Below are 14011 nucleotides of genomic sequence, written 5' to 3'. Positions count from 1 at the left end.
TCACTGAGCCACACATTCATCTCCCTTCTGGGTTCATTTGCTAGACAGTCTCTTAGCCTGAGATCTCTCCTGTCAGCACCATGTCTTCCAACATCAACATGGTCCTTAGGATACAGAGAAGTAAAGAAACCTGTTTGTTTTGGATCAAACTTACAGAACCTGGAGTTGAGAAACAGAACTAGTTCCCTGTTTTTCTAATTCCTTTAACACACTGATGCCTGAACTTCGATTTCTCTGTTTTTACTAGAGCGGTAATAAGTTGGTGGCTTTCAGCCTAAATGACAGGTTGCCCCCAGTAAACCTGCTTTTATGTACTTTTTAATCCAGCTTGAATTGGTTTATCAGCACAGAAAACCTATCACTGAGAACTTCAACATAAACCTTTATTTTTTTCTGGAATCACAGTATGGACTTAATCCACCCCAATCCCACCCCCTCACCCCATATTGTATCTAATGAGATGAGCAGGTTGGTGATACTGGATTTCCTGTAGTAGCGTGTTTTAAATGCAATTTCTATGTGTGGTCTTTGGAAGGCTACGAATGCTGCCTGAATGACTTGACATTTCAGAAGAAGGCTGCCCGTCCCAATGGCGTTAGTTTATAGCTTCTGGGGTGTGTGATCCAAGCCTTGTTAGCCTCTAGCGCAGTGCTTTGCAGCCTATTCGTGTTGTGGTAACCCCTAAGCCTTACAATCACTTTGTTACTCCATCACTGTAATTTTGCTGCTGTTTTGAATCATAATATAAATGTCTCTGTTCCCACATGGTCAGCCCTGAGAAAGTCTTGTTCAATGCCAGCAAGGGGTTGAACCCTGCAAGTTGAGTACAGCTGTTCTAGGGAGAAGAGAAAGCGGGGTCTATGTTTAAAATGTGGCCGGAGAGCAAACCCTAAGCCAGGATAATGGAACCCAGTTTGTTTCTTCCCACTGCCTCTCTCTCCCCAGTTCTGGAGAAAACTCAGTAGATATACCTCACAATGAAAGGGCAACAAAATGCTAGCTACTCTGAGGATTAAGATCCTGAAAGTCTCAGGTGTGGCTACGTTTGTACCAGTTGTTCTAGACAATTAGTCTAGAATGGAAGCAGAAGTCTTCTTCCAGCTGACATGTATGCGTTTACGCGTGTGCGCATGCGTATGAATGTGTATGCATGAGTGCGTCTGTGTGTGTTGATCATGGGGCTGAACTGTGCTAGCCTAGCATGTGCTTCCTGAGACTGCTTTTCTTAACCATCTGCATTGCTCTGGACAGCTTCTGTCCAATGGACCATTAGCATCTACCTGCCTGGCTGTCCTTCCTGGTGCTGCTCTCCATTCTAACCCAGTGTGAGGAGTAGAGACCATGGTCAGGCGGAAGGATTTTCTGCAGGGCCCCTGGGAAGGAGAGGGGGCCTTGGCCATTCCTCATCTATTTTTTTCTTATACTCTAAGAAGCTGGCTGTGGCCACTTATGCCCAGGGAAAACAACTCTCATCTTGGTTGGGTGGGCAAGGGATGCTTCGGATATTTAAAACTGCTGTTTTAGAACTGTGAAACCAGGACTTTCCCACAATCCTAAATTATGCTATCTTCTTCTCCCTCCCTTTGATGTGCTTTGTCCTGAAGGTACTCCATCCGCCATTCCATAAGTATGCCTGCCATGAGGTAATGTGCACAAAATATTCATGTCATTTTAATGCAGAATGTACTGGAGCACTTTATTTTTACTTGTGGGTTCATTCCCTATATCACTATAGGTGAGAGGTTAGCTGAAGTACCTTGTTCTGCCTCATGCTTCCTTCTGACCATCTTCAGGAGGGAAGGTGGCCGCTTGCTCTGGACTTGGGGTTCTGACATACACTCAGCCTTAAATCCAACTCTTCCTGAGACCAGAGACAAGGGCTCTCTACACATATCAACCACCATGTCCTTACCACATGCTATAAGGAACTAAGAACTGCTTTGCATGTACTTAAGGCCAAAGCAGTGACCTACATGAAGCACCAAGAGGTCGGGAGCATTCTAAACACATCTGCATGATTCAATGTAAACCCAGGAGAAAGAGAAAGAAACTGGGAGACTCATGGAGTTACAGTCCTGTGAACGACTGCCATTAAAATTTTGAGATCAGTTGTCTGCCGAGAGTTTAACGGTGACAGATCACTACAGTCCTGGGCAGATTACTGGTGAGAAACATGGCTGAGTGATATACAGTATGATTAGAGCAAAATTCCTAGCGGTGATAGTCTGGAAGCATGAGAACAGGCAGGCGGTGGTACAGTTCTGCCAACAGTCCACGCTACAGCCACACTAAAACCACTGCACTGACAGTGACTGCACCGTATTGAGAAAAACAAAAAGAGGCTGGAACCAGATTTGCTGCTCTTCCCATGATGCTCCTGAGGGATGTGCCAGCAGCCCAGGCTCGGTGCCGTAAAGGAGCACAGCCAGCCTCTATGACCGTCCCACACTTCAGTCTGAATTTGCACACCCTCTGCCTCATACTGTACGTACGGTTTAGTCACTGCAGAGGGAACTCAGTTTCCAAGATCCTGGGAAGCAAATTCATCTGTAGTTTATGGTCGTACATGTGTAATAAAATTTGATTAAGGAGCTCTCCCTGTCCTTCGGCATGCATCCTGGTGTAATTTAATTAGAGAAATGTTTATTCTTTAATGTCCGATGAAGTCTCTTCTACACTGGGGATATCTGCTCAATGCGTTGGTTGGGAAATGTAAACTCTGTGTTTGGTTTTCCATAATTGGTAGAAATAAGATTGTTCAGTTCATCTTCAAACAAATTGTTAGCAGCTCCCGTAAGGCACCCAGGCTGAATAGTCCAACACAAGGCTTGTATGTAGCTCGTTGACTAAGTTTACATCTGGGTGTCCAAAGAAGTATTTGCTAAAACAAAGCTTCACTCTGTGAATCAGAAATCCATCTTCTGTCCTAAAGGGCAAGGGGCAATTTCATGGATGTTCTGAAGTTATGTTTGAGAGGAAATGAAGTTTACCAATCTAACAGATCCACAAAGCATCCATCTTACCTGCCTACCCACCGTAGGCCCACATAACTGATGGATGTCACGTAGGCAGGCTCAGACTAATAAAGCCTGAAGAGAAAATGAAGTGCCACACTATAGAATTTTGAGTCACACACATATAATTCCACCACAGAAGAGGGTTATTATGAAGGATTACTCACCGGAACTTGACTAATATTTGAGTCATGAGCCCTGCGGGTACATTTTTAGCCATGGGACTGACAAAGTTGCAGGAGCAATCCTCAGCAAAGCCAAGACCCGGGGAATAGATTTTGCACTCTGGTTGCCTGTTGACCATCCTAAATCCATGGCTCTCCCACACCTAACATCGAATCCCAAATATCCTAGCCATGGTCCCTTACCAAGACTCTCTAAGCCATTCCTCTGTCCTCTTTACTCAAGGACGAACAAGCAGCTTATCAAATATAACGAAATTTAATTGAATCGTTTGACTTGAATATAATAGCACTTGTTACTAAGATGTGCAAAATTTAAGATACATCTTGGCTTACCTTCTGTGTTTTTAATTGGATTTAGTGATATCAATGTATAAATGCAGTGATACTTTTGTGGGCCAATCCAAAAGTAAAAATAATATAAAAAAAGCACCATATGACCGAAAGCCAGAAGATGGAAGATAAATGATATGATATTGAGTCATAAATAAACTGCCTATAACGTAGGCTCCATCTCCTAAGAGGATGGGAGAACAATGCGCACAGCTAACAAAGGAACGATCTAGAAGTGATGGGGCAGGGCGTCCACCCTAAAACAAGGAGAGCACCAACTTTCAGAAACATTACTTCCCGCAATTTGTCAACGTCATTCTTTTTTGAGGCAGAGAAGGAGAAAAGCCAGGAACATTTTTTTTCCTCCTTGAGCTATTCGTCTTGTCTCATATTTACTGAAAACAAAAAGTCTTTAACTTTCCAAGTTAAACTTGCAAGACTTTTAAACATAGCTTCCACTGTCTGCTAAACAAACAAATAAAAAATGAGTCATGAAGAGGACTGTTGTGGCAGAAACACAATACATTAATACAAAATTAGCCATCAGTCCACTGAAAATGACTTCCTCATGAAAGCGATGTGGGTTTTCATTCACCACTCAATTTCCTGACGCTATACCAGCAGATATGGCCTTACTATAGTTGGATCATTGCCACGTGCTATGCTATTTATCGCACAGGCAGGTATCTGGGCCTTTTACTTCGACGTATGCTATACCTTTGTTTCTGGGCCTAGCTGAGCAGGAATAAAGCACACTTAAGACATGGTTGGTACAGGTCACAGGCTGACTGCCAGCTCTGTGCAGAAGTGCTATTTACAAACAAGAGCTGAGAATCAAACAGCGTGGTTGCTAAGACAGTGGGCCGTAAGAGCTGACCTCTCTTTTCTTATTTTAGGAATTCTCCTACTTTCAAATCATTTGAGGAGAGGGTTGAGACAACTGTTACAAGCCTCAAGGTACAGATGAAGTGACTTGTGTGTGATTGGGTCCATTTTCTCAGGACAGCCTAGTCATTGCCACCATTAGAGCTGCAGGCAAGGTAGGGCCATGACCCTTCCCTGTAGCTAGGAGGGTAGAGGTGCTCAAGGACAGGCCTTTTCCTCCCAGAGAGACCTGTGGATAAGCCCAGCAGTGAAGTGTGTTCCTGCATCCTTAGAGTTGACTCCGAGCCACTCAGGGATAGATTGCTCATGAAGCTGAAGTGGGTTTTCATTCAACACTTAATGAAGTTTCCACAGGAGCTCGCAGATTTTCTGATCTGGGCCTAAATTAGCAAACTCAAACTGTTTGCCGTGTGCCCTAATGCCACCCTCTGCCATCAGCCTCTCAGACTATCTACTAAGCTAACATCCTGACCAGAGCACAGAGTGGGTATCACAGCTGTTTCCTGGAGAACAACTGAAACTATGCCCATTCCATGCTGGGTGTTAAACTTTCATAAACCGTCCAAGCACAATCTGCAGAGAGGGAGGAAGAGGCAAGAGAAAAACTAATCTTGGCTTTAAAGGCATAGATGTAAAACAGGAAAATCAGTTATTATGAGAATCTTTTGGAAGACGCCACCTAAGATAAATGTTATTACATCTTAAATAATTACTATCTTGTAGGCACTCCATTGCTATGTTTTATGATTACTGGGATCTATAGATCAAGATGGTAATGGTTTAACTGCCTCCAGACCCTCACCATATCAACCACACATGTGCTACACGGTGGAGTCCGCCAGGGTGTCTGGTTTCAATGATTTACACTTGAGGCTCTTCCTTAAACGAGGGCCTTTCACAAGGTGTCCTTTCCTAGGTCTGTGATGAGCTCAGAATAGAGTCATCGTTCAGTGATTACAATCCACTGCCATCAGCATTGCCAAGTTTTTCTCTTTGGGGCAATGTGTAAGGACCAGTGGGAGCCATTAAGGTGTCCCGTCAAGTAGGACCTTAAAAAAACGGCAACACAGTGTGAATATCTCCATAGAACATCTTGTATCAAAATAAGAGGCCACAGAATCCCACTCCATAGAACATCTTGTATCAAAATAAGAGGCCACAGAATCCCACTCCATAGAACATCTTGTATCAAAATAAGAGGCCACAGAATCCCACTCCATAGAACATCTTGTATCAAAATAAGAGGCCACAGAATCCCAAGTCAGTTTCTGGACATTTGCATTTAAGCGTCATGTCAGCTCACAAGCATAGGCTCCGTGTCTTGTTAGAGGAGTTCTGATGGAGGAGGAGGTCTGGTTTTCAGCCTCCTTTAGAGGGGGATAGAAAGAAGCCAAAGAAGAAATCAAGAACAACACATTTTCATTTGCTTTTAGGAAACGGGTAAGCTCATGGTTCCTGTGTGGTGTAAGTGTCTGAAGTCCCAGTCTCAGCCTCTTACTGTTTCTTCCTCACGCAGCCAGAAGACACATGCTTGTCTCCTCCTTCAGACAGGCACATAACCATGCAGCCCGTCAGAGGCTATGCTGTGCTGAGACCGGCAAGCAGCCTCCCACTCCATCAACAGACACTTCTCATTCACTCCCTGTGCTCAGAGCAAATACTAGATACATTAAAGTCTCCTTCCCATAGTTTACTTGCTCTCTATAGCCTGTTGCATTCTAACTCTCCTAAGCTTTCATATCAGCCTCTACTTAGGAGCCTCAAAGCTGATTTCTCTGGAGGGACCCGCTCAGTAAGGAAGAATAGAAGCCTCTGTGTTGTTCTTCCAGGCACACACTCCACAAACTCCACTTTCAGCTTGGATATTCACACACACACACACACACACACACACTGGACAGGGATCAAGGTCATGCTTATGGTCGAGGAATTAAAAAAAAGTCCTACTGTGAAGGGCAGAGGCAATCTGGCACGCACCACAGGGCACTGTTCCAAGCCAGTTTTTCTCCGGTCTCCAGCTCAGTGAACACTTTGATAGTCTATGGGGAGCTTTCCAGTTCATTATAATCATAGAGAACTTACTGCTGCCAACACTGGCAATCTATTCTTGAGGACACCTGGTCTGGCGTCACCTGTAGAGCCAACCAGAACTCTCGCTGTTCCTCCCTAAGCAGGCAGATGCAGAGCCAGTGCCTACAAAAGGGCATTGTGTGTCCAACCATGTCTGTCTCATCACAAGCCCAACACCCAGCTTCCCAACCTTCATCTCTGCCACGCGGACCATGGTTTGAGTGTGCTTATTCTTTAATGAATATGTCACACAGTCAAAATCAGACCCTCAAAAACTAAAGATGGATTCATTACATGACGCTTTTTGATGCCTTGTGTACTCCCAGTTATTCGAAGAGATTAGTAGCCCAACCCTGCGGTTCAAATGGAATTGGCAAGAACAATGATAATTCCAGGGAAAAGGTGACAAATCCTTAGATGTAAAAAATATCACAAAAAGAGAGGTGCAAAAGAGGCCCACTGTCTGTGTCCGTGTTCTACCGAAGAATCAGTCAGGCACCAAACACACCTGGGTAGGAAACCTGCGTCCCGCTTGCCAGAGAGTTTCTAAAAGGCACCTCTTCCGTCTTTCTATGTGGATTTGAGAGAACAAAAGAGGCTACATGAAGAAAAGTCTAAAGGGAAACATCATTATTCACCTGACATATTACTATGTGATTTCTATTACTAAACAGCTAGAAAGAAAATTTAAATTGCAGGGGTGGGGTTTAAGTCAGGGTCTATTTATGTAGCCTCAACTGTCCTAGAATTCACTATCTGAGCCAGCCGGGTCTCAAACTCACAGATTCACTTGCGTCTGTCTCCTGAGTGCTGGGACTAAAGGCATGTGCTTCTAGGTCTGGTGAGAATTCAAAATTTCAAAACCCCAAAGCAACTAGTACTCAGCATAGTAGATTATATTAAATTAATTCTGCTTGTTCCTCTCAGGAAAGAAACAGTACTGCCAGCTCAGGCAGGGGAATTAGAGTTCTAGGTCAGCTTGGCCTATGTAAAGTGACAGGCCAGTCTGGGATACATAGGGGAGACTCTGGGGTAAATAAACATATAAATAAATAAATGCATGATCTAAGCAATGTAGAAAAGTCAATTTAATAACTGAATTTAAAAGGCAAAATTATTTTTATAACAGTTGAATTAAGTTTTTTTTATGAATGGACTGCTCTTATACCCTGGGTAAGGTTTTATAAATGTCTTCTTAATTTTATTCTCTGTGTGTGAATGTTTTACCCATATGTATGTCTGTGTACCGCAAATATGCCTGGCGCCCATGTTGGTCAGAAGAGTGCTTCAGATCCCTTGAAACTGAAGCTATGGATGGTTATAGGCTACCATGGGGGTGATGGGATCCAAACCTGGGTCCTTTTCAAGAGCAGTAAGTGTTCCCAACCACTGAGCCACCTCTCTAGTCCTGTCCAGTTAAGTTTTCAAAGGGCAGGCCAGACAACATGGACACCTTCCTATGTTGTGCTCATGTCTGTTTCACTTTGCTGTGGACTTTGGTCAGCAGTAGCAGCCTTGTCTTTCCTTTTGTGTGTTGTTTTTACACATTGTGGATGCTCAAATTTGCAGTGCATATTTTAGAATATAAAACATTGGTTTTAAGAGCTTTTCAATTAACAGTCATTCAGAATACTTAAGCACATGTTTAAAATACAAACTGACTTCTGTTTCTACAGAGTCAATAAAAAAAAAAGGACACAAAAGAGACCCGTCATAGAGTGTCTGAGTTACGACAGCTACTGTTAAGAGACACCACGACCAACTCTTACAAAAGGATCTAATAAGCCATTTAATTGTGAATAAATAGCAACTCTTATTAAAGAGAACATTTGATTGGTGACAACTTACAGTTTCAAGGTTTAGTCAGTTACCACCATGGTGAGAAGCATGGCAGCGTGCAGGCAGGCATGGTGCTAGAGAAGGAGCTGAGAGGTCTACATCTTGACCCACAGGCAGCAGGAGACTGAGTCACAGTGGGCATAGAGAATAAGATCTCTGCCCCACTTCCTCCTCCACACACCCACTCCAACAGGCCACACCCACTCCAACAGGCCACACCTACTCCAAGAAGGCCACACCCACTCCAACAGGCCACACCTACTCCAAGAAGGGCACACCCACTCCAACAGGCCACACCTACCCCAACAAGGCCCCACCTCCTAATAGTGCCAATCCCTATGAGCCTATAGGTGCCATTTTCTTCAAACCATGACATAGTATTCTCGGGGATTTTGTTACTTGCCTGGAAAGATGAAATTCCTACTGCTCAGGACAAAACAAAATACACCCCCCCAATAAAAAAGGGTGCTGTCAGGGGTAGGCTGGAGAGATAAGTCAGTAAGCAGGTAAAGAACTTCTTGACTTGCAGGCACCATGACTAGAGTTCAGTTTCAAGAATTCCTGTGAAAAATGCAGGGCACAGAGATATGCAATGTAACCCTACCCCAGGGAAGGTGGAATGGGCAGATCCCTGAGGCTTTCTGGCCAGCCAGCCTTGCCTCTTTGGAGAATTCCAGGCCAAAGAAAGCCTGTCTGGAAAAAAGGGGGTAGGGGAGGTGGGGAGATGGGTGGGACCTGAGGAACAGCACCTGAGGTTATCCTGTGGCCTCCACATGCATACACACAATATATACATGCACACCAACACACAACATGTGTTCATGACCACATGAAGATGCACACACACACATACAAATACGAGGCATTTTCAGAAATTAGGATTGGCCACTAGTTATGTCTCAAGTAGAAACCTAAGTAGAAGTCACGTAAGGATGAGAATTAACCTAAGATCCGATTCCAATTTGATTGAATAAATTTTCTAAATGAATAGAGACAGGTGTTGTCCCTCTGCAGATCTGATTATTTATATTCCTACCAGGATTAGAATTTTACAAGTGCAAGAGATACAGAATGCTAAACTTGCGTGAAATTAAAGTTTGGAATTTTATCCCAGATCCAAGATGAATACTATTTTGAAACATAAAAGAAACTAACTTCGCTAACTTCATGCGCCTCTGACGAAGAACAGTTATGTCTGAACTCAAAAGAAATTAAACTTTCTGGCACTCTTATTTTAAAGAACGTTACAAAAATCATGAAAAACTAACTGGATTTTCTCTACCTGCCCGTTTCAGACGAAAGTAGGCGGGACAAACCACAGTGGTGGCAGTTTTGAGGAGGTCCTGAACTCCACAGCACACGCCAGCTCCCAGAATGCTTCAGCAGGCCTCCGGCAGACCAGAGACGAAGAGCTGCAGTGCTAGGTCCAGCCTGGGCTGCTGCTGGTCAATCTGCCTGCTCATCCGCTGATATGAAGACCAAAATCCTACTGGGAACCCCAAGTTTTGATATTGTTATTTAAATGGGGTTTCCAAAAAGTTTAATAAAATGATTTCTATTTGCACTTGTGTTGGTGATAGACCACTTGACCACTCCTCAGGAGCATTTACAAATGTCATCTTTTGAAATAGACAACCTGGAGCAAGGTCATAATTGGTCCTAATTCTTGTCTGTGTAACTCAATGTATATTTCCCAAACATGAAGCTACTCAACATTAGCTTTGGTTCTGGCTCGGTCTCCATACTGATGTGAATGTGAGTAACTTACTGAGTGCTGAGTAACGTACTGTTGTCAGTCTGCAGAGTGACAGATGGCACTATTTAATGACTGTCTCCAGCAGTGGGCCAAGTCACTACAAACTTCACCAAGTTGCTTGTGATCTCTCTCACATCAATTATGTACACTTATTTAAGTCATTAAAGTAGTTCATTTTAATGATGACTGGATCTTTTATTTCTCTGGTTAGTCAGGGCCGCCTACCGATGACTTAGTGTTGGCAGCAATGATCCTCTAGGGGCGCTTCTACATCAACTTCTAATCCGATGAACAGGATAGATAAGGCTCTAAGATCAATGATCATCTAAGGATGCTACAACAGCCTCGACTCTAAAATTCCCTCCAGACTGCCTAGGACAGTAGATACTCAGGGAGGGAGCAGCTGAGAAGAGAAACACAGAGGAAGCTACGAATTTCCAATTTATATGTTGTTCCCATGCATGAAACTACACCGACAAAGAGCCTCCAGCGGCCTCTTGTATCTTTTACATATGTACTTCTCTTCTTCACAATGGTGACCTGACCGTTGTTTGAGAGGAGGGATAAAACCTATGGCATATTTTAAAAATATGCCAATAGACCTATTAAGTAAAACAACTGAAATCTCCAGTGAATTGTGTGAGCATCCTTACATGTGACGCCCATGAACAAGTTTTGGACCAGAATACCATACCCAGCATTTGTAGGTGAGCTGTCTTTAGGATGAGATGGGCAATCGAGCCTTCAGATCTCCCTGCTTCCCCATGAGCACTGTCAAGTAGGACTGTCTCTATCTGGCTTTGCATGTGTAAGCTCATGGTGATCTGGAAGCTTGCTGAGTGTTTCAGTAGTGCCCAGCTGGGCTTACTCACACGCATTCAAATCTTTTGACAGCTACTAAAGATTTGTACACAATGACAGAACATTTTACTAGCAAGTCGAAATGATCCCATGTCAACATGACAGAGAGAAAATACCTAAACCAAACATGTATTTCGGTCACCACGCGTTCTGTTCAAAGAGCCTGGAGGAGGTGAGATGACACACAGTGTGGCCAGAGGCACTTCCTGGAGTTGGTTTTCCCTTTGTACCATGTAGGGCCACAGAGATTGAACTCCTGTCATCAGAGTTGACAGCAGGCTTCTTTACCCACTGAGCTACCCTGCTGCCCTTTATTAGTACTTTTGATGCATATGGAGAAACTGAAACTGACCACAAATGTCTTGGCCTGTACTCTGTTGTTGATGAAACAAATATGAGGCTGAATTCTTTATAAGGAAAAAAATGGGTGTATTTTATCTCCTAATTCTGGAAGTTCAGGAGTATTTCTTTAGCTCTGGAGATGGCCTTGTGACTGATGAGAGAAGCTGTCATGTGGTGATCACACACAGCGATCACACACAGTGACCATACACAGTGAACACAATGAGAGAATCAGGGGACAGGCTCTTTCATGATAACTTCTCAAAAAAAAAAAAACAACTCAGTCCACTAAGAGTAGCGCTAATGCTACTCGAGAGAAACTCTTATGACACACATACCTTGCATTAAACCCCAAATCTAAAGGTCTCACCCTGAGACTGAGAACCAGGCTTTCAGCATTGAAACCTGGACACACACCTTATTGAACCCAGCTTTCTAGATCCTGAGCCTAGAAGCACACGCTGCATCAAGCCCCAGCTTCTAGCATTTGGACCTACACACACACACACACACACACACATACACACAAACAATCTTACCCAGGCTCCAATCATTTGAACCTGGACACTCTTACTATATTTAACCTGGGCTCCCAGCACTTGAGCTTTGGCACTCATATACCCAGCAGAACAGCAGCGAGTCCCTCATACTGTAAAATTATATATATAAAACACTGAGCCCTTCAGCAGTCACTGGCCTCAGAACACGTATCACCCATAAGCTTTGAGACAAACGGACATTTTCCAAGCATCATGCCATAGAGAATTATGTCACAGTTGGAGAAATGCCAAGTCACGGGGCAAACAGAGATTATTTCTTGTTGTTAAATTCAACTCAAGAATAATTATTTACTGTGCATCATAATTGTAGGGCTTATTATTTAGAAGACCAATCTAGCCAAACAGCAAAGACCTCCCCAAGGAAAAAAGTATTTTAAGCAAAAATGTCCCAATTTTTTCTTACTGAGTTACAGTGTGTTTTTTTAGTAAGTTTAGTAAGGTTTTTACCTTCCCACTTATTTCTTGTTGGGAAATAAAGTTTAGTTAAAGCCTCCTTGTGAACAGCCACTAGGGAGGGATGAGAAAACCCAAGTGAACAATGAAGCACAGAGCGCAGGGTCTAAGCCAGCAGAGGCTCGCACTTCCTCCAAACCGTCCTAACTGGTCATAAAAAACCAAAGCCCAGTGTTGTAGTAAATATTAAAAGAAGGCTTATCTCTTTATCAGCCCCCTCAATTTCACTCTGTGGATGCTGCTCTAGTGTGGAGCCGGGTACATGGATTCTGTCACTCGGGCCACGAACTACACTCTCCACGAGATTCCCTTCCCAGGCAGTTCACTCCGCCCATCCTGGTACTTCTGTCCTGGATGGATGTGACTGCCCCAGCGTGTTTCTTTACCCCACCACCCGGCACAAACATGACTCTGAAGCCGGGTAGTTTTTCATGGTTGTTTTATATATTCTCAATCCACAAACCCTCAATACAATAATATTATATCCAATAGACAAAGACACAAACCACCCTTATAGAATCCCTTCCAATATTCCTATCTACCCATCACCAATCACAGCCACCAGGATCTACGTCTGCTTTCTCCAGCTCCATCCTGATTGTTTTTCTCTCTGCCCTCCTCTTCTGTTTTCCCACTTCTTCTACCTCTCCACTGTTCAATCATGTCCCGCCTTAACATCAATCCACAGCCCAGAGCCACGGAGAATCTTCTGGGTACAAACAGAACTAGATTTGAGATCAGTTTTCAAACTAACAGAAAAGGCTTCACAATACTAATAAGCAAAATTGTTTTCCATACTAATCAAAACTCCAAAGAGTGTTTTTACATTCCTTACCTTTCCACTCAGTAAATATACACACAAACCTGTTACTTCTGAAGACATCATGTATCTTGCTTCCTGCAGACTGGGTATCCATGGAAACTGCAAAAGAGTTCCTGGAGAAACACTGCTTAGTCTGTCCCATACAAGCCTTAAAGGGGCAGGGTTCATCAGTCCACGCTGAACCACCAACCAGGAAGGCTTGGACAGCCATCCCTGACACACCTTTCAATCGAGTACACAGGCAAAGGCATTTGGGATGGATTATTATTCCCACCAAAGAGAAATAAGAGGGAGAAGAGAAGCTGGTAGAGATCTGCTTTTGGTGCAAATACTCCAGTAACACCTTTTATCACTACTCGTGATTGTTAGTACAATCAAGACATTAAATTAGAGAGAAAAAAGCTAAAGGGGAAGACACATGGTGTTGGAAATCTTATGCCCCGATTTACATCCTCAGATGACAAAGCACTGGGAAAGAGGGCAAGCCTATTAGCGGGCTTAGGAATCTACAGTCGGGGCCTGGAGCAGCATAGAATAAAATTCAAACTCTGGCTCTACCTGTGTATGTTGAGAAGATCGAGGGTGGCCTTGAGCCAGCCATATTGAAACGTTTTCTCAAACAGCAACAGGAGTTAGCCTGGAGAAAGTGCCTGTGCCGTAAGAGCATCTCTCCTGGGTGTTGCAACCCAGGATTGACATGCACAGTAGTAACTTCCTACAGCACCTGAAGAAGAATCCAGTCTTAAGAGTAATTGTAATTAAAAATCCTAACTTCCAATGAATCTGCCCTGCAAGGATATAGCCTAGTAAGCACAGAAGAAATCTGAAACAGAAGCCCAAGTTCGGAGTATTTAATATGTATATTTTTAATTCACACAGAAAGCATTCTCCTC

At 43.5% G+C, this 14011-nt stretch overlaps 1 protein-coding gene across 1 annotated transcript in view; it reads left to right on the top strand.

Moving 5' to 3' along the window:
* Nucleotides 1–10127, top strand: part of TPD52L1 (TPD52 like 1) — an 87686-nt gene extending 77559 nt beyond the window's left edge. Inside the window, exons 6-8 of the mRNA XM_080929588.1 lie at nt 1605–1643; nt 4426–4486; nt 9619–10127. Coding sequence (XP_080785714.1) covers nt 1605–1643; nt 4426–4486; nt 9619–9747 — 229 coding nt within the window. The 3' untranslated portion in view covers nt 9748–10127. The remainder of the gene's footprint in view (nt 1–1604; nt 1644–4425; nt 4487–9618) is intronic.
* The last annotated feature ends 3884 nt before the right edge of the window (nt 10128–14011 follow it).

Source organism: Micromys minutus (assembly GCF_963924665.1).
Source record: "Micromys minutus genome assembly, chromosome: 15".
NCBI classification, from domain to species: Eukaryota; Metazoa; Chordata; class Mammalia; order Rodentia; family Muridae; genus Micromys; species Micromys minutus.
Note: the sequence above shows the minus strand (reverse complement) of the source record. Positions and strands in the feature narration are given on the sequence as shown.